The 20,613-nt window shown below is 37.1% G+C and overlaps 2 protein-coding genes across 4 annotated transcripts; both read right to left on the bottom strand.

The window, feature by feature from the left end:
• Window positions 1–549: 549 nt before the first annotated feature.
• On the bottom strand, window positions 550–16,489 carry LOC116291191 (inactive rhomboid protein 1). 3 transcript variants are annotated; one of them, XM_031698320.2, is made up of 16 exons: window positions 16,201–16,489; window positions 15,783–15,935; window positions 10,391–10,697; window positions 9,962–10,093; window positions 9,315–9,520; window positions 8,338–8,388; window positions 7,502–7,684; window positions 6,664–6,775; window positions 6,049–6,132; window positions 5,299–5,460; window positions 4,759–4,829; window positions 4,439–4,505; window positions 3,914–4,087; window positions 3,626–3,726; window positions 2,904–3,057; window positions 550–2,548 (listed from the first exon to the last, which is right to left on the bottom strand). In XM_031698320.2, exons 1-16 carry the CDS (start codon window positions 16,371–16,373, stop codon window positions 2,120–2,122), a joined length of 2,559 nt encoding a protein of 852 aa, XP_031554180.1. In that variant the 5' UTR covers window positions 16,374–16,489; the 3' UTR covers window positions 550–2,119. The 3 variants fall into 3 exon arrangements, with proteins under 3 accessions (XP_031554180.1, XP_031554181.1, XP_031554182.1); XM_031698321.2 differs by lacking the exon at window positions 8,338–8,388; XM_031698322.2 differs by lacking the exons at window positions 15,783–15,935; window positions 16,201–16,489 and adding an exon at window positions 15,127–15,369.
• Window positions 16,490–17,898: 1,409 nt separating this feature from the next.
• On the bottom strand, window positions 17,899–20,410 carry LOC116291172 (small ribosomal subunit protein uS5). Its single transcript, XM_031698299.2, has 6 exons — window positions 20,279–20,410; window positions 19,827–19,957; window positions 19,660–19,749; window positions 18,830–19,111; window positions 18,329–18,488; window positions 17,899–18,102 (listed from the first exon to the last, which is right to left on the bottom strand). The coding sequence occupies exons 2-6, from the start codon at window positions 19,953–19,955 to the stop codon at window positions 17,933–17,935; spliced, it is 831 nt and encodes a 276-aa protein (XP_031554159.1). The 5' UTR covers window positions 19,956–19,957; window positions 20,279–20,410; the 3' UTR covers window positions 17,899–17,932.
• Window positions 20,411–20,613: the final 203 nt, after the last annotated feature.

A 20,613-nucleotide genomic window follows, 5' to 3' on the forward strand; every position in this document is an offset into this window, starting at 1 on the left:
TGAACCCGTCATGCAAATGAGAGCGAGGAACGCCTGCTGATTTTCATAACTTTTAGACCACCGGATTAAGCTCAAAATTAAACATTTTGAGCTGGTGTAAAAATCACGATATTGACCAGGCGTTCCTCGTCTCTTTTACAAAAGATTTTTGGACAAAATGTTAAGCCCTTTTCGAAAAGTGCTCGGAAATGCCCCCAATCCCAAGGGAATAGCCCATGGAACTCCCCAAAGCGTGGGAAACTTAAAAATGACAGGTTTTACTTTGAAAAGTTTCTTAAAAGAAGAATCCCGGGGTTTTTATGTTGTGGCTTAATGTTTGGTTCCTAAAAAACCACGGTATGGATTTTTATGAAACAGAACCTTGGGTATTATAACTTTATTTAATGGTTTCCCAATAACCAAGGTAAAGATAAAACGGAACCTTGGTTTTTATAGCTTCATTTTTGGTTTGTAAGTAACCAAACTAGGGCATACTAGGGAGACACATCCCCACCCCCACCCCCTTGCCCAGGCCAATAGATCCCCTTCAAAGCACTTTAACTTAAAACCTTAACAGAAAAAAACAATCAGTTTTATTGTTTAAATCAATAAAGAATGAAAATATATGCAGTTTTAATTTTTTTTCTATTTTAATACTACATAAATAAACATTCTGATGGTCACACACTCAGGTATAAACCTTTTGCAATTTTAGCTTATTCTACAAAGCATTTTGTGTTAAATTTTAATTTCTGGTCAATACTGCTTATTCATAGGGGATGGTACTCCTGACCAGAGTAGGAGACCAGAAAGGTTTAATGGATGTGAGGAGAGTTGAGAAAGGGGAGAAAAGGGGAGAAAGAGAAGATGAGAAAAAGGAGAAAAGGGAGAAAAGGGAGAAAATGATAGAGGAGAAAGGGAGAAAGGAGATAAAGGGGAGAAAGAGGAGAAAAGGGAGAAAGGAAAAAAGGAAAAAAGGGGAGAAAAGGATAGAGTAGAAAGGGAGAAAGGAGATAAAGTGGAGAAAGAGGAGAATGAGAAAGGGGAGGAAAGGGTAAAACTTCATATCAGATTATTTTTTTCTATTTTCTCTTTGGATGCTTGGCAGAGTCCACATAGTAAAAACCAGAATTCATCGATCACAGTACACCTACAACTACACTGAAAAGAAAAACACTATAAAATTAGGATAAAGATCTGTCAAACTACACCTTACTATTGGTCTACTAAGCATTTTGAAAGCAATGATTAGGATGCATGATTGTTTTTTTTTTTCTTGGCTCATATTGACTTTATACTCAAAATATTCCTGCATCTCATATAAATAATGACTTCAAAGTCAAAGAACCAGTTAAATGTCTGGTAGGCATGCAAGCATCTTAGACTAACCTTACCCTCTGGCTGCGACGAATGGGATATTTCCCATTCCGTGTTTGGGGTTGATTTTGGGTCTCATCTTGCTATTCCACTGAACAGTTTTAACCTATACACCAAATTCCAAAATGGCGCAAGGCCGAGTCAGTGTTACATGAAAGGCATCCAGGGCCAAATGCAAAGAAATAATATGGTGTCAATGCAAAGTATACTCTTGTTCACTTGTTCTGTCTTTCTTTTCTTCTTACATTCAGAATAGCGAAAATTTTGCAGCATCAATTTATCAGAAAATACTGTAAAATGGTAAATTTGGCTCCGGATGTCTCGTTTTCAACCGGCCGTGCACCATTTTGGATTTAGGTGTATTTTTTTTTAGCGAAAAATGAAAAGCAACATTATGAACTCTGATCCTAGGAGAATGGTAAATTACAAGACAAAGTTCGTCTGGCCTACATGATTTAAGAAATAATAAATGGAAAAAGTGATCCTAAATATTGCAAATTCAGGTCTCTCCGTCCTCCTGTTCTACAGGAGGAACAAATGAATTTAGAATTTAAAACTGATGTGCTTAAAGTGCAGAGGCGATTACACCTTGTATTGTCAGCTATTATTTAAAGTACAAGGAAAATTAAATTCTCCCCAAAGGACTTTAGCCTCTAAAGGCCATAGCGTGAAGCCTCTTTTCCTAAATTCAGATCCATTTTTTAATTCTCAAAAGACACTGGGATGTGACGATCAAAGACGTATTAAAGATTGATCCTGGCCCCTATCTTGGTTGCAACTTCTGTCCCAAGGTGAACGGTTGACAAAAATCGACGGTAAAAGGAAGACAGTTCAAGTACTCACAACCCACACATGTGGCCGTCTGGGTATTCAGGAAAATAATAAAACCTACGATGTAAAGAATAATCACAATTGCGAACGCGATCAGGATCTGTATCCTCTTCCTACGCTTGTCCCATTCTCCAAATGTTATGTAAGGCAGGAAGATGAAGGCAAGGAAGAACCCAAAGACAAAACCAGCCATGTGCGCAAAGTTATCGACGTAAGGTAGAAGACCGACCAGAAGAAGTAGGAGAACAACTGCACATAGTTTTAAGAGCGCTAATAATGGTCGCTTGATTATCTGCCAGCTTTGAATGAGTTCGACGAAGAGACAGGCTATGATACCAAACATTGATCCAGATGGGCCGACCTGAAAACAAGCAATGAAAAATTTTTTTCTGTTTGTGTCACACTAAACACTATTTCAAAATATAGGCGGCTGTAAGATGCAGAAAGTAGAAGGTAGCTATACTTTCTGTGCAACCAGGAATGGGAAAATACAAGTTGCGCGCACAAAATCCTCACACAATTAGCGACATTTTTTAAAAGAGGACAAACAGCACAAGAAATTGTCACGCGTGACAGCGCCTTGAGACGGACAGCAAACTTTGGAATTATTCTTAAGGTCGCGAAAAATACAGTTCACACACTTTTCCATGTTCGGTTAATGTATTTCCAGTCATTGAGAACGTTTTATTTTTTTGTTTGTTTGTGGGTTTACTGACCTCTACTTGGTAAGGAATAAGGATAGCACTAATGAGGTAGCCACCAATCCCACTGAAGATATATATGATGGTTATTCGAATCCATCCAGCCAACTTCTCCAGGTCACGTAATATTGTAAAGTTAAACACCAACGTGCAGGCTAAATGGATAACACTAGGGAGAGAAAGAAATTCAGGTTGATTAGTATCTTATATTTTAGGAATCAAGAACCAGCTGAGTTGATAGTGTTCCCTGAAAGGAGTTATGGGTCAACTATTTTTGGTTAGCTTTTTCGTTGAAATGGGACAACGAACATTGAAGGTAAAAAGGTCTATTTTGAAGAAATTTTTATATTAGCTCGTAATTCTTTGTTTCTTTTGTACCACGAGACCATTATATTAAGATTTGTCCGCCATTTTTTTCATTGTCTTGTCAGTGAGTGACGCACAGAATCACGGAAAATGCTAATCAAAATACCAAGCTGAATCCTCAATTCTGATTGGTTGACCTTGAGTTAGTTCTGAAGGTCAACTCAGCTGGAATCGTGTAGCGAATTTCGAGGTTGGCTCAGGTCCCATTGCTTGACTCAACAGGGAACTGAAGATTTACAAAATCTAAGGAGACGACGTCAACGTCAACCGGAAGTGTAAAAACTTTCGTGCCTTTAAAAGTCTGTCTTTGCTGTAAATCTCCAATGAACAGCGCCCCAAAGAGAAAATATTCCCCTTGCCGGCCCCCTTACCCTGCATGTAGGAATAAAGCCATCCATAGACGATAAACTTGATCGGCAACTTTAGGCTTGATAAATGGAATCATTCCACAGATAGTTTTCAGACAGTTCACCTGTCAAAAAATTATAGAATATGAAATAAATACAAGCACGAATCAAACAGTAGCGCCGGCTTTAATGTAGACATTGTTTGGCCACGGCGTGTATCCCGATGCGCGGGTTGCCTGTTTTAGAGGTTTGGCCAACCTCTGACAAAGGTAGCCCAACTTGTCCCGAGCAAAGCAAGTTGAAATATCATACCTGAGAGCAGAGTGTAGCATTCTCGTGAAAATATCCTCGTCTAAACTCACACTCCTCTCGGCTAACAATGATACACTGTGCTTGTGTTCCTACACAACATGGACGTCCTGTCACTTCGCAGGTCATGTGAGGGAAATCAGCAGCACTGACGTTCTTGTTGGTCTTCTTGCAGATCTGGGAAAGTATATAGAGGCAATACAAACAGCCTTTAATTGCAACTGCTTGGGTTGAATGACGGATGGAGCGAGGGAGGGAGAGAGATGACGGATGGGGGGAAGGAGGAAGAGAAGAAGGGAGTAGACTTTGAGCGGTCCCACTTTCCCCTCAGACTTACTTAAGACGAGTGTTTCAGGATTACTGTGGACGCAATTACTATACTGGGCTGCTTACTCGGCTCCAATCTCCGGGTGCGTCCACAGGAATCCTAAAACGGCCTCGTCTTTACTGATTCTGGAGGGAAAAGTGGGACTGTTCGTAGTCTAGAAAGGAGGAGAGAGGGATGTACAAGACAACAAATAAACTTACAGGCCATTTTGTGATGTCCCATAGATTCCACTCGTAAGGTTTGACTGATGGAGGATCTTGACACAACCTAGAGAATAACGAGGACAATTAACAATGTTACTGATAATTCATAGTACACGAAGTTCTTCTTTTAGGGAAAGGTTTTATGCACTAAAAGGAATAAAAACCCTTACTCCTGTGGATAGGAAGGACGTTTCAGGGGAATTGGTTGGTTTATTGGTTAACATGCATGTATTTGTAATAATTATAATTGACAAAACGTGAGGAGAGACACACACATGCTCCGACACCAATACCACAATATTAATGTTATATCTTACTGTGGGTCTTGTCCACACACTGCCCGCGACTTGTTTCCTTTGGAATACACTTGAAAGTTTGTGAACGCATGCTGTCAAGAAAATGGCGGGGGGAAATCAATGACTTATCTCCATCCTAACCACAACTACCCCTGACAACAACTACCCCACTAACACCACCATCACCCCCCTCTAATAACAACTACACCACCACTATCAACACAACCACCACTACTACTAACACCACCATCACCACCCCTAACAACAACTACACCACTAACAACACCACCATCACCACCCCTAGTAACAACTACACCACTAACAACACCACCATCACCACCCCTAACAACAACACCACTTACACCCCCACCATCACCAACTTCACCACTAACACCACCACCATCACCATCACCACCCCTAACCACAACCACACCACCACCATCACCACTACTAACTACAACAACTGCACCTCTATTGCGCGCCAACAACAACAACAACAAACACTTGAGAGTGTTTACATTTTGCAGAAATAAAGCAACAAAAAATAGACAATATTCTTACGGAACAATTAGAAGGAGAAGACTGGATGCAGCCAGAGCCATCTGTTTTTATACAACAACCTGACTTGACCTCCTCATAACGTTCTCGCTCAAGAGCCTCTGTCAGTAGCTTGTCATGTCTCATGCATGGTGCAAACTTTGCTCCAAGATGAATCAAAGCTGCCTAGAAAAAAAAACCCAACACAAATCAGTATCAGAAACACTCAAGAATTGACCTCATACAATGTAAATCTGTCTGGTACGCTATTCTAGGCGTTGTCTCACAACGCTTTTATCATTAGTCTCCTACGCAGCCGCTATTAGTGTCGTCACGCAATGCTTGGGGGGAGTAAGTTAGTGGTGTAGTGGGGGGAGTAAGTTAGTAGGGTAGTGGGGGGAGTAAGACTACAAGTAATTGCAAGACTAACACAGAAAAGTCATTTATATTTTATTACACATCTTAGGGTACAGTACAGGTTGATGTTTTATCGATTCTACAGTATATATATATTTCATCCTTGTCTGCACCACAGGGGGAGGGGGGAGGAGAGGGGGTAAGGGGAGGGGGGGCAATGTACCATTTTCCCACATGAAATTCCGCATGAATTAATTATATTTTGGTCTCAAGAGCAGACTTTCGGCGGACAGGTGTCCCTTGTTCCCCCCTCCCTACTCTAGTGTTGTCATGCCAAATCTGCTCTAACCAGTTTCCTGACACAGCACGTTACATTTTAAGCCAATCAGAGTGCCTAATACTATTGACTGGACTTACATGATTGGGTCCAATCCAGAAGTTATCCAGATCCCTTTCTTGTAAGTACTCTGGTACAAGGGTTCCCTGACGGCTTTTACTGATCTGGAAAATACACAATGAAACAGTCATGGAATATTAAGATTATTAAATGTATGCAAGCATGTACAAAGAAGCTCAAAGAGGGTCATACAAAGAAGACCAAAGAGGGTCGTATGATTTTTGTTTTCTAAGGTACACAATAAGTTCTAAAGTAGATTTAACTTAAAAGAGGAACATTAATGGCACACGGCATGGAAATGCATCAGATGCAATATCGCCTTGATATCAACATGGCATGATACCACCCTACCCAGCCTTTTTTAGAGTTGGCATTTCCCACAGGAAAAGTCAATATTTTTACACAGAGCAACCAGAGGACCAAGGAAACCAAAAGCATGCAAATTAAGATTTATGTACTGTATGTTTGGCTGATTTTTCCATTAATTTGTGTTATGGCCTCAAATACAACTTCGTTTTCCTTTTACTTTTATCTAAACTGGGCTCCCTGTGTGTTTCCAAGAGATCCTGTGACTCCTACAGACCTAATAACGATGATCTGTTGATCGTGTTTACAATATGTCATGCAGTACTTACCAGCTCATTACGTTCAGTGAAAGTGAAGCCAATAGGAGCAAAGCCATAAACAGCAAGAGTGACAATCAGCACAACCAATTGTACAAAGGATACCCAGTAGGTAAAATAAGGCCTACAAATACAACAGCATTAACCTCACTAGGTGAACATGTCTGAACTGAAACATTAGTGAATTATAGGGTAAATACATGTGCTAGCATTACCTAGTGTCATGGATTCTTCACAGGGGCGGATACAGGGGGGGGGGGTGGATTGAGTGGATTTCCACCCCCCCTTTTTAAAGTAAAAGTGAATATTTTTCGAAAAATAGAATATGATTGCATCTAATTACAAAACATGTCAAGAGTCAAAATATAGCTGCATTCACAAGTATGCAGTACACTGTACTGAATGTTATAATTTAATCATTTCCACCCATTGTACTTCAAAAAGAAGGCTCAAAAAAACTTTTTAAAAATTATCGACCCCCTTTTTAAAATCCTGTATCCGCCCCTGCTTCACGGTCCTTCCCTTTATATGTAAGAACTCTTGTAGTTAACTATTTTTGGCCTCTGTGAATATTGGGGAATAATAACCGAAATGAAGTTGAGGTTATTAATCCCGATATTCACTGAGCCTGAGGTGAATAATTGTTTTAGTATAAATACACAGGTGATTCTTTCAAAAAAAGAAAAAAAGAAGATAAAAGGCACATTTAAAACAACAAAGCTGCTGGCTGCCATTTGGATTATAGCTGGAGGTGATTATCTTAGATTCTCGACCCATCAGCGTGCAAGATTTTCAATAATCCCCTGTGTATTTATACTAAAAGTTATTAACCCCTCCTTGCATAACGTACCTGTGATCGCTGAGATCTTCTATCTGTTTTCTCACTGTACTTGAAAGTCTTTTCCTCTTAATAGTTCTATTCATCCACCGCCCAACCAGTCCCTTTCCATACTGACGTCTATTAGCATTGGTTACTTCTGGTTTTCCCGCCATTCGTTTACCTCGTACATTGGGCGCAGCCCCTACCGGACCCCTGCAAAATGATAACACCAGAGTTGTTAGTTTTTTTTAGATGCATCCAGGTTTCTAAAATCATTATATTATAATAATTAACTGCAAAACTAGTTTGGGCTTAGTCAGCAAGTGACAATAAGAATGAAACTCAATCAAACTCAATGGTGTTTGAAGAGTACATATTTACCAATGCCTTGGATCATTGCTAGTTTTTCATCTGAATGAAACATCTGAACCAAAATATTAGTGAATCATAATTGTCTTTTTTTGCTCGTTATTAAAACTTCATTCTTATTCCCATTTTTTTAAATGTTGATTCTTAACTAAATTTCTAGTTTAATGTTTATGAATGGTGATTAACATACAGCGTTGGTTTAACAGCACATACACACACTTACAACATGTATGTTAGTTACGACCTAAAGCTTATTGAAGGTTTTTTTATTTATTTAGATTTATATTATTTATAAGGGCCTGGAGATAAGTTGCTGATCTTAAGTTTGTGAATGGAAAATGTTGGGGGAATGCTGTCTCATTTTGTAAGTGTGATCTTACTGTTGGGGGTACCTCGGGTGTTCCATGGGGTGAAGGGGGTGGGGGAGGTGGGGAGAGTAGGTCGAAAAAACTTTGAGGCAACTTATCCACAGGTTTATTAGTTTTGAAGGTACTAACAGAAAGACAGCAGGCGGAGAAGTGGCCTCGGTTGGAAACTTCAACTCTGATCTTTAACAGAATCAGGAAAAACCAACATTACTATGCTTCTTACTTGAGTTTGGTGTGCATAGATGTTTTGTCACAAAGTCGTGTCAGTGAAATGTACTATGCCGTCAGTGGCAACATCAAAAGTATTTAATAGTTAGCAAGCATAATATTAATGTCATCAGGATTAAAGTGCTGGTATATATGAAGATTATCAGTGATTTAGTCTTTCAGACTGGTTTCTTCAGATCCACAGACCTTCTTAATTTGGTTTCCACCAACGCCTGAAGGACTGAAGATTGTTTTAAGTTTATGAAATGCAAATTATGAAAGATCCCTTAGTAATTAGACCTTGATATATTTATTTATCATTACACAATAAATCATTATTAATTTAATCAGTAATCTTGCATGAAAATTTTCCAAGAGGTGGATTATCTATTTATTTATTGAACCCCGAAATAATATTTCAACTGATCAAGGTCAGGCCACAGTAAACTTAGAATAAATTAGAATACATTAGAATAAATTAGAATTTAGCATTATTTTGTGGAGGAAGGATTAGGTAAGGTGAAACAAAAAAAATAAGTGTGTTTCCTGTTGTGTGACCAACGCTAATTTTCGCCAATTTTTACTGGCCCTAATATTTTTTCATTCCCAAATGCACCACAGGGTTCCCAGTAAGCTCATTTCCACTGTTGTATCAGTAAGAAGAGAAAAAATATGACCTACCAACCCCAATTATTTTTCTCATGCAAGAGAAAACACACTTATTTTTTTGTTTGGCCTAGTCATAATCACATTATATGTACACAGAGAGAGATCACCTAAATCTCTTTTGCCAACCTTTTACAACACTATACCACAAAAGATTTCAGCACAATGTATTTTTAAGAGTTGCATAAGAATTCAGAAAATCCTGGGATATAATATTTTTATTCATCACTTACAGCCAAGGAGCAGTGTCAACTTCATCTCCACCTGCAGGAGCTACTTTTGGAGTCAAAGGCTCTTTTTCTTCATCTGATTCTGTCTTGTGTTCTTCAAAAACATCTTTAGCTTCATCAATAGGTGGAAGTGGTGTCAGTTTTTTCCCTAGTCTTGCCCTCTCAGAAATGAAGTCAAAAAATACTTCATCATCAAATTCTTTGGAACCCTGTAAACAAAATTGAAACAAGAAACATAGAATTTTATATTTAATTTTTTTACATTAAAAAACGATTGAACGTTTTCTCAAAGTTGAGTGCCCAACCAACTTCTACACAGGCATTATTCTGTGTTTTTTTCCCTTCATAGCAGGATTTTCTGTTCATATATCTAATAGAGAATAAATCCTGGGTATAAGTTGTGGCAAGATTTTAGCAATCTTTTGTGTGATTGAACCTGGAAATATGTCACAACTTTGTTCAGTGACCACATATAAAAGTTCCAAGTCAGTTTCTGTGCATAGCAAAAGTATACTTATTATTATGCTCATAACTCCAACCTTGGCTTGGAACTATTATTTGTGGTCATTGAACGGAACTGTAAAATGAAGTATTGCTGTTTTAACAACAATAACAATTTAAGGACAAGACAGAATTTTTATTCATCATACCCTGACATCCACTGTTGCAATTGCTGCATCTGTTTCATCAAATTCATCAGGCTCGGCAATAGCAGCTGGACAAAAACTTCTGCCACCTTCAGGGACACTAGTCATGGGAGGTGCTTTGGAAGCTTCTGCAACCTAGTAGAAAGAGCCATACCATAATTGAAAAAGGATAGATAATATGCGATGAAGAGTGTCCCATTTAATCATGTGGGAATAACATTTTATGATTTCAATTCTTTTTTATAAATTTCAAGGATAGTATGACCGGATACCAAAGGTAGAGGAAGCACTTCAATGTCTTTAGATGGACCCAAATCTTACTTCGGCTCACTTCTCACCTACCCTTACTGCACTGAGTTATTCAAACGGCATCTACACAAACAAAAATAACTTTAATTATTAACATTAAAATAATAAATAAATCTTCCTTACCAATGTACCCGCTATAGCTTTATGCTTTAACTGTTTCCATGCCATTGAAGCAACAGACTTCCTCCTGCTCCGTGTACGAACAAGGGTAGGATCATGTTGCGAGCTTGTTGTACTGTGAACACTAGCGACACTAGGAAGACGCCTCTGTCGACTGGCATCAACCACGTCTTCTACTACATCAGCAAATCCACCATAGCGCTTCCCATAATGCCTTCTTTTTCTCTGGGTCCATTTGCGTTCTAGTTGGCTTTGCTCTTCTTGGTCGTCGCAGAGCCCAAAAAACTGTTCTGTGCTTTTTAATATTTTCCTAAGAAAATTAATATATAAAATTATCACAATCAATCGTTATAAACAGATGAATAGTGAAGGAAGGAAGGAAGGAAGGAAGGAAGGAAGGAAGGAAGGAAGGAAGAAAGGAAGGAGGGAGGGAGGGAGGGAGGGAGGGAGGGAGGGAGGGAGGGAGGGAAGGAAGGAAGGAATGGACGGACAAATGTAGAGATGGATGATGGGTGGCAGGATGAAATTATATTAAGTAAATTGTACAATTTTTCTTCAATAGGAGCTACCCTGATGGTAATAAGTTGTAGGATATTCTTTGTATTACAAAAACTTAGTATCAAAATAAACGAAAACTTAAAATTTTTATTAATCTTCTATAAGTTGTTGTTTGATAAATTCATAACACCTAAAACTATACATATACACTTGCACCCAAATAGAATTTCTCAGATATTTTCTTTAAAAGGGATATTCACACCTGTTCAGCTGACACTATTTATCATATTGATCATGTGTTTTATGATCAATAATCACTCAAAATTAAGGCATAAAGACTGAAATTTAAGCAACATATAGAAAGGAAAAACCGTTTTTCAAAAGTTCCGATTTTTGCTAAAAGATATTTAATAGTTAAATTTTTACTAACCAAAATAATGTTGCTTTTTAAAACTTCTGATTAAAATCTTCAGGCTGAAAAAGGACGTCTGTTTTCTACGCTATTCAAACTCATCATTAAAAGTCTGCCTTTTTGCATAACTAGTGTTAACTGACAAATGAAGTTTAACTCTTAATACTGGCCGGAAGTAACACCAATAACAGAGCATAACCGAGAAAAATGTTAACCATTGTGTTAACAAAAATGTGTAACACAGAAACAAATTATAAAGGTTTACTTTATAGTTTATAATTAGTGTTAGTAATAATAGCTTTGTTTATCCATCTAAGGTCAAAAAAGTAAGAAGGATTTACATGATAAAACAGATGAAAAAAGAGAAGATAACATAATGTACATGATACGGAATTGACCTACTTATTTTCTGTTGTTAGGGGCACTTCCATCACTTTTATGGCATCAAACTTTTAACCACAATATAGTGCTTCCTTGTAAGTATATAGCTCTCATAAGTTAGGATAAATTATCTTAATCTGTCTTAAAAATCTCATGCTGTATATGATTAAAGATTCATGAGAAAAAGCATAATGTGCACAGTGGGACAAAAGGTAAGAAGAATCTCATTTAAATTTAAAGGTGATGTATGGAATATAAAAAGCAATTGTGAAAAATAGTCAGCTAGCAGGCTTAATATTGTCAAAAACCGAGAAGAGATTTTAAAAAAGTACAAAAAGGCAATTATTTGACTGGTTGGGAATTATTAATTCATGGCAGAGCAGTTATTAAAATAATGACAAAAATACATCTTATTCATATATACATGATTTATAATATTGTGCCTGAAAAAAAATGTACTGACACTTATTGAAGTGTGCAAAAAAAAAATTTTTTACAATAACTTATGAATTTCTTGTGTGCTGATTGGTTATTTTTTATCATCAACAAGAGGACAGACAGATAATAAAGCTGACGTCAATGAGTGCACATGTGCACTTTCGTTTTGTCGTTTTGATCACAAAAGATTAGAAGTTTTTAATGTTTTTGTTATTGTAAAGAACAAATAGACATCAGCTTTTTTATGTGTCTTTCCAGGCTCTTACTGACGATAAATTTTGTCATCACATTGTCAAAGTAGTGTGGATCTACTAGGCGTAGACTTACAGCTTTGTTTAATATTCACCAATAATCACTTTTCTTGAATGATAATTGTTAAATATTATAAAATAGAGTTACTGTGTATATAGAGGTTATTACACTGCTAGTTACAGCAAGATAATTGTACAAAAGTAAAAGTGGCCATATTTTTTTCAAGCCCTGCATGGGGTAAGAAAAAATACAGCTTCACAAGTAAAACTATGTAGTCAATTAGTAGCCAATTTAAAGACCATAAAGTAGAACCACTATTAACTGGCCAACTGTTAAGCCCCTAACCTCTATACAGTGGCCACTTTTCAATATTATTGACATTAGTAAAAATACACAGGTGATTATTGAAAATCTTGTGCCCTGATTGGTCAAGAAACTCACACTATCACACAATAATCACCTCCAGCGATAATCCAAAATGGTGTCCAGCCGCTTTGTTGCTGTTTCCTAATTTCAAATGTGTCTTTTATCTTCTTCTTTTGAAAGAATCACCTGTGTATTTATACTAAAACAATTATTCACCTCAGGCTCAGTGAATATCGGGAATAATAACCTCAACTTTTTTTTCAGTTATTATTCCCCAATATTCACTTCGCTGTTGGCGAATAATTGTTAATTAAAATAATTGGAATTATTATTCCCTGAGGATGGCTGCTTTAAAAGAAGTTTTACTTTTAATTATTTTTTTAAATTGAAGTATTATGATCACCCAGGTGGATGTAATCCTGAGAAGGACTGTTTGATGGGACTGACATTTCCACAACCTGAGTGGAAGTCATCTTCAGAGTCAAGTGAAGAATAGTCAGAATGGTCATATTTATACTGCCAAGATAACAATAGCCTAATTATAACCTGGATTTGCATAATTGGCAGCATCGTTCTAATGAGAATGAGTGTGCATCGCTGTTTCTGTATTACATATTTTTTGCATGTGTAACTAATGGTTTTCTCTGTAATGGTTGGCCGAGGATGGGCAGAAGCGAATAAAAATAGAAATGGAAAAATAAAAAAGACACCATTTATTCACTAAATCACCAAGAATTTATGCTTGCCTTTATCAATTATTCTTTGATTGTATCATTATCAAATTGACATAAATTTGTTGGAAAATAGTAAATTAAATAAATAGATTAACTTTGTTTATAGAGGATAACATTTGACAGTAATTCAACTGATAAACATGCGGTCCTCTGTTAATGTCTCTAGTTAATTAGGGACAGGACTGCCTTTAGTGTGATCATCCCAGCCACGTGAAATTCTAACCATTTGCAGATGTAATTACAAAGGTAGCAACTTCTCCTCAGTTATTTTAAGACCCTGAGTGTTGGTCCCGCCGAGGCTTGAACAATGACCTCCTGCACAACAGACCGATGCTCTTACCAACAGAGCTAGCTGGGTGGCAGTAAGACATGAATATAAAAAGCGACATTACTATCATACAATCTAAGAAGAATTTGTAAGAGCAACCTTCAAACAAGTAATCTTTATGTATACATTCTGAAATTGTTTGTAACCACTATTGAGTGCTCAAGCTATCTTGATGAGACAGTACAATATTAAATAAATGTATTATTTATTACTAAAAACACTGAAGAAACTACAGAAAATGATAGATATTGTACTAGAGTGCAAACAATCAATCCGTGAAAATCGAATTACTAAGTAGTACAAAATAGTGCTAATTAAACATCATATATAGAAAACAATGGAATTTGCTTGAAATTGTGCTATTTAGTATATTTACTAAAGTTTCATGGTTATATTGTTTGCACTCTATTTAGTGATTAATTATAAGAGATCTGATTGAAAGATTAAATTTTGGTGGCGAGCCCATGTCCACTTGTCTATACTTGCAGCACTTGGGGCTATATATGTTAAGCATTTCGCTGCCACATGCACTCATAAAACAGCCTCTAATATTTAAGCTTATCAGAAATAACTGTCAACTGTCAAGCAGCCTTGTATATAGTCTACTTTGCAGCCGTTCTTAGTGTCGGGATTATATAAAACTTCATCAAAAATGAATAAAATCTACTATAAATCCTTATCAAATAATATTATATTATAGAACTGTCTGGTTGTTTTAAGGCTGTGACCAACTATAAATAAGAGTCTACAGTATATGCCACTTTCGTTTATAACAAGCTACCCAATCTACATAATTGGGTATTAAAGATTTAAATACTTAATAGGCTAGTAATGATTAATAACCAGCTATAGACATTTCTCAGGGCATAATGATTTGATATCTTTTTTGTAACATTACAAGTTATCTAAACTATACTATAGTAGCATGGGTATGTACTCATATAGTAATGATTATTTTATGCAAGAATTCGGCTAGTTATGAATTCAGGCATAGAAATAGATGGTTTATCATCAAGATGTCAAAAACACTGCTTTTAACCTTCACACATGTACATAGTTGAACAAATACTTGTAAATATTTGTAGATCAAGCAAGGACATAACCTTTCTAATAGGATTCGTGGTGATCGTGAATAACATACCTTGTAATTTTTACAGAGAATAAAGCGATAAGAATTCTCCTTTTACAGGAATATTCACACACACCAAGAAGCCTTAGTGATTTATTATAATGGCATATTAAAGTTAATCAAAATATCTCACAAAAGAATACATAAATCTGAAAAAGAACACACGATTAACGAATCACCTAAAATGAAGAACGATTTTACCTTGTGATCTTAGTATTACTGCCAGGCTTGGACGGAGAAACGCGATGTAATTGTGGAACAGAACATGAAGAACTAAACACACTTGGTAAAGAAAATGGACTATCGCAAGGGTCCGGACTTTCTGGAGAAAACGCCATTTTGAGTCCAAAATCAAAGAATCGAAGTAACTCGTTGAAGAACGATTGAACATGTGCAGTGGCAGGTCTTTGTTGAGAGTAATTAGTGAACAGGCCTGTCAAAGTTTTATTTATACTATAAATTTTGAATTAGAGGGGAAATCATGCCGCATCTGAACACGAATCGTTGTCGAATAAAACAGTGTTGAATATTTATACACTCAACAAGGATTCTTCCACCTGAAATCAAAAGTGCTTTAGTTTTAGGTCTGTCTGGCAGAGATTCGTCGAGTAAATTTCGAAACCGAAACGTCAAAACATTTTGAAAAAAGTCCCAGGAGCTCAAATAAAGCCCAACGAAGTGAACGAAAGAGGCGCTGAGCAGAACAATAACCTTTTTAGCTGTGCATTTTTTATCTGTGGACGAGTACATCAACCGGAAGTGAGCTCGTAAAATTCTCTTATAAATAATTATCATTTTGAAGTTTACACAGAGTAGAGATCGCATCTTAGAGCATTAAGAGATCAATTGTTACTTACTTTTTTATGGTTTTGGCTCTCTCTAATTTGCTCGTACTGCCTTTAGTATCGTCGGGGTATTCGTTCGCAGGAGAAGCCAAAGAACCAATGGAACCAGAAGGGGTCACAGCTACACTGGTCGTTCTTTGTGGCTTCATACAGCTGGCAAACAACCTAGATTTAAGACAAACAGTTATTTGTTTGACAACTTGGACTAAGTACAAAATAGCATTATTTGACAAACGGAACTTGAATAGAACATAGCGGATTAATGCAAGAATATTTTGAGATAAGTTATGATCGTCTTACTATGAAAGCTGCTCATGAATGTTTGAAAACTTGAGTCAACCACCCTTAAATGTCTTTTCTAGCCCACAATCAAAACACACCAGCGAGGTGAAATCAAAACTATACTAATATCAGTAGAAATGATCATCACCTTGGGTGAGATTCGCCTTGATCTTTTGATTCACTTCCAGATGGATCGCTAACATGAACTTTAGGGAGATCATGTTTTTTCTTTCGCCCGCTCCATCTTGCAGGATTACAGGTAACCCCGATAGACTCCTGCGATTCTCTGTGCTCCGTTGTAGGCTGATAAGCACTAGCCATGTCTTAGCACATTAAAAAATACGCATGAAACTCTGTATATTTTACAATTCGACAAGAAAAGACTGATTTAAACAAAGCTCCACTGCACACAACAGATTCGGTCAAGCAAAGCTGCCTGTCTTACACAGGTAAAGGACTGGCACTAGCTACTTGACCTGCTTTTCAAGACCCCTCCCTGTGTTTTGATTAATTATTTCCAGTGAAGTTTGAACACTTCATAGATTTTGGTAAAATGATCTCAAATTTTTAAAAACTTCTAATTCTATAACTGCATGCGAGCAAATTAATTAGACAGCCCCTCCCCTGGTAAGCCAAAAGTGGCTTTCTATGATGTAGCTCTTACTTCAGTATATAGACAATAATAAGTATATTATTAAGAATTGCTTTTTGTCTGTAAACAAATTAGCAAGCAAGACTTTGAACTGTACTTTAACTTTGAACTGTACTTTAGAGAGAATATCCAGCTTGATGTTGCTACCTTCCTTTTTATTCAGCTTTTGTTGATCTCGTAGTCATTATTTTTGAGAGGATACACTTGCAAGGTGTTTTAATAGTCAGAATTTAGGTTGTGTCTACATGGGATACTCACAGTCCAGATGATTGAGAGAGACTAGGGTTAACAAAGTACATCATAGGTTTCCAAACACACGAGTGGGACTTTGTAGAAATTTTGGTTCTCTTCACTTATTTAGATAAAAAATTAAGTAAAGACACCAAGAATCGAAACCCTATATAGCTTTATTTATGCCATCATAGGGTACCACTACTAGCCGACTGAATAAAATTCCCCTGACAATAATACTCTCCCTAGTATCTCTCAATCACCTGGACTGCGAGTATCCCATCCAGATGTCTAGATAGGATACGCACAGTCCAGGTGATTGAGAGAGACTAGGGTTACAATCCAGCTTAATTTGAACCAAAAAATCCTAACCTGTTCAAATTCCAAGCCTGCTTAACTTACACCTCTTAATAAATGCCAGCCTTGGGCCAGGTCAAAGCAAAACTTCTTGACATCTTTGATGCAAACACACCCCCAGCTAGGAATTTTGTGCAAGGGGTCTATGGCATGCACTTGAAAAAGATTAAACTGCTGTAATCGATATTGTTCATGTCAGGGAAGTGTAGATTTTATGACATACAACCTCTTCAGCATTTAGACAGCAAAAAGGACCCAATAAAAGGATTGATCATGGCAGCAGATGTTTCACCATACAAACTCTTTAGCATTTAGACATCAAAAGCTAGAGAGCAAAGGTAGCCTTCTCTACCCTTTCCATATCAAGGCCACATTTATTAGAGTGCAAACAATATAACCGTGAAACTTTAGTAATACTAACTTACACTATTTTATGCTAATTCTATTGTTTTCTTTTGTTTAAATAGCACTATTTTGAACAATAAATTTATTTAGTAATTAGTGTTTCATGGATTAATTGTTTGCACTCTAATAAACTTAGATTTAACTATCATTTCAGATTAAAAGCAAATCACCCCCTTCCATCATAAAATAACAGAAACAATAATTTATTAACAGTTTTTATTTCCAACTGGACAGTTTAAAATTTAGGAGCTGCATCAGCTGGTGCAGACTTCTGTCCTGATACATGGTTCTTAGCCAAGTAATCTGTGAACTCTTGGTAGGGAGTCTTGGCAAACTCCGTTTCCTTCCACATGTCTGGTGTCAGATAGGAGTAGGTCTTGGAAATGGCTTCGAATGTTGCTTTGGCTAGTGAAAGAAAATGAAATGTTTAAATATTCAGCTAATAATTATATAACTAGTTGTTGCATTAGGTAAGTGAAGTGCTGTGATTGGAAAATATCATGAACTTATAAAGATCAGTGTCACTGCTCACCAATGTCCACAGCAAAAAGGAAAGTACAGATATTTGTAAATCCAAGATATAAATAAGGTTGTCAATCAAAAACCACCCAAACAGAAATCAGAAACTTACCAAAGTTTCCAAGAGTAGCTGTTTGTCCTCTGGTAGATGTGTAACAATCCTCAATACCTGCCATCTGCAACAACTTCTTGGGCACTGGAGCACAAACAAGGCCTGTACCTCTGGGTGCCGGGATGAGACGCACACGGGTTGAGCCACATTTTCCTGTCACCTGTTATCATACCAGAAAAAAAGATACCTATTTTATTAAAAGTTACGAACAAAAAAGATCAGTTTTGAAGTAGTTCTCAGGAGCTTGGTTGAATATTAAAACAATACTACATGTCACAAAGAAGGGTTTTCACACCAGAAAAAAATTGCTTGGTCACGCCTCCATTGACAAACGCCAACCCTTTAGTCTGCATTCCTTTCTTCACGTTTTGGCATTCTTTTGATCATTTGTGGGAAAGAAAATTATGAAGAGTATGCTGAAACGCTAAGAAAGCTCCCATACAGTGATTTTATATTACTTAATTTTTCAATTTAATATAAAAGCGCATTTCAAACACTTACCTTGCAAGGTACAGTATGGGGTTGACCTAGCTTGTTACCCCAATAGCCACGCCTAACTGGAATAACAGACAACTTAGCCAGGATGATGGCTCCACGGATGGCCGTTGCCACTTCCTTGGAGCACTTGACACCAAGACCAACGTGTCCATTGCTATCTCCAATGGCAACAAAGGCCTTGAATCTTGTTCGCTGTCCAGCTCTAGTCTGTTTCTGCACAGGCATGATCTTTAAGACCTCATCTTTTAAGGCAGCACCAAGAAAGAAATCAATGATCTCGAATTCCTAAACAGCAAACAAATTCCAATATCAAATGCAAGTACTTTATTTGGGAAATGCCAATGTGGCAATAGCATAAGATGGTCAATAAATGGTGTCAGAGTGTATCGTCCTGGAACACCATATAAAGGTTATCAGGATAGCGACACTATAGTTATTCTCTGCAGAATCAGCTCCCAATCAAGCCAGTGTTAGAGCAAGTTGGTACTGTGTCAAAATGAAACTGCATACTTTATTTGAAGGCAGTGGCTATTCCGTACGCTGACTTGTATTTGCTATTCATATGGCAGTGGGACTTGGGAATTTTTTGAGGATTTTGGTTCTCCTCACTTAGAAATGAAGACACCAAGAATCGAAACCCTAACCATTAAACCACAAAGTGAATTCACTTGGGTGCCCTCATCTTTTGTCATATTTAAACAATGTATCATCAGCACGTGCACATAAATATTTATTATAGCTTAATTTATGCTATTTTTGACTGGCGTAGGAATAGCAAGTACAAGTACAAATAGCCACTGCGTTATTTGAATGGCGATATTATAATTAACTACCTTGATTGGGAGAGAGAAAAGGTAGATTTGTTCCAAGTTCTTGATCTTCAGATCCTTGACCAAACGTCCAAGCTTAGTAACTGGAACCCACTGCAATGAAAAGTACGGTCAATAACCTTGAAAATGGGCCATTACAAATAATTTATATGGGTAATGACACTATGTACCTCTTTGTCCTCGGCCTTTCCACGGCCTCTTCCGCGACCGCGTCCACGTCCCCGTCCCCTACCACGGCCTCTACCGCCAAATCCTCCACGGAAGTCTCCTCGTCCACCGGCTGGTTCTGAGTCCGCCATTGCTATGTTAAACAAACACACATTTATTTCATTTAACAATTATTTCTTTGACAATTTTCCAAGCTTGAACAAAGTCTGTTCATGTTTGTCACTATTATACTTCACGTGTGATTTTTAGTGTTTCCTAAAAACCAAATCACGAGTTTTTGAAGCCCATCTTTGAGTGCTCATCGTAACTAAGCGATGTGGTGAAAGCATAAAATACAGCTAGCAAACGTTGAAGCATATAATAAAGAGTTGTTCTATCCAAACTTTGTGAAATAGCGATGAAGGATGTCCTAGATTTTATTAGATTTAGTAAGACAAGTCTTTGAAATACTTACGTGGTTGTGTTCACGATAAAAGAAGAACGATGTAATGCGCGCAAGGCATTTTGCGACTTACAAGGAGCGAAGTGCTTCCTGGGAGATTTAGCACAGGAAGCCCAAACTAACAGGTTTTTGTACTAACCAAATCTGGATAGACTTCCTATCAGACACTTTTAAGTTATTATTATTTAACATTTTAAAGCATTATATCATGCATATGATTGTGAACATATGAGTTGTTTTGAAGTGGTGGTAATAATGTCCTGAGAGCTGAATTTTTGTTACTAATTAGTTTGAATCCAGGCCGGATAAAGGATATTTTTAAGAGGGGGTGACTGCGTCATGGATCA

Source organism: Actinia tenebrosa, unplaced genomic scaffold (genome assembly GCF_029948245.1).
Source record: "Actinia tenebrosa isolate PJP-AT-01 unplaced genomic scaffold, QUT_ActTen_1.0 PGA_scaffold17__23_contigs__length_9995812, whole genome shotgun sequence".
In the NCBI taxonomy this organism is placed as follows: Eukaryota; Metazoa; Cnidaria; class Anthozoa; order Actiniaria; family Actiniidae; genus Actinia; species Actinia tenebrosa.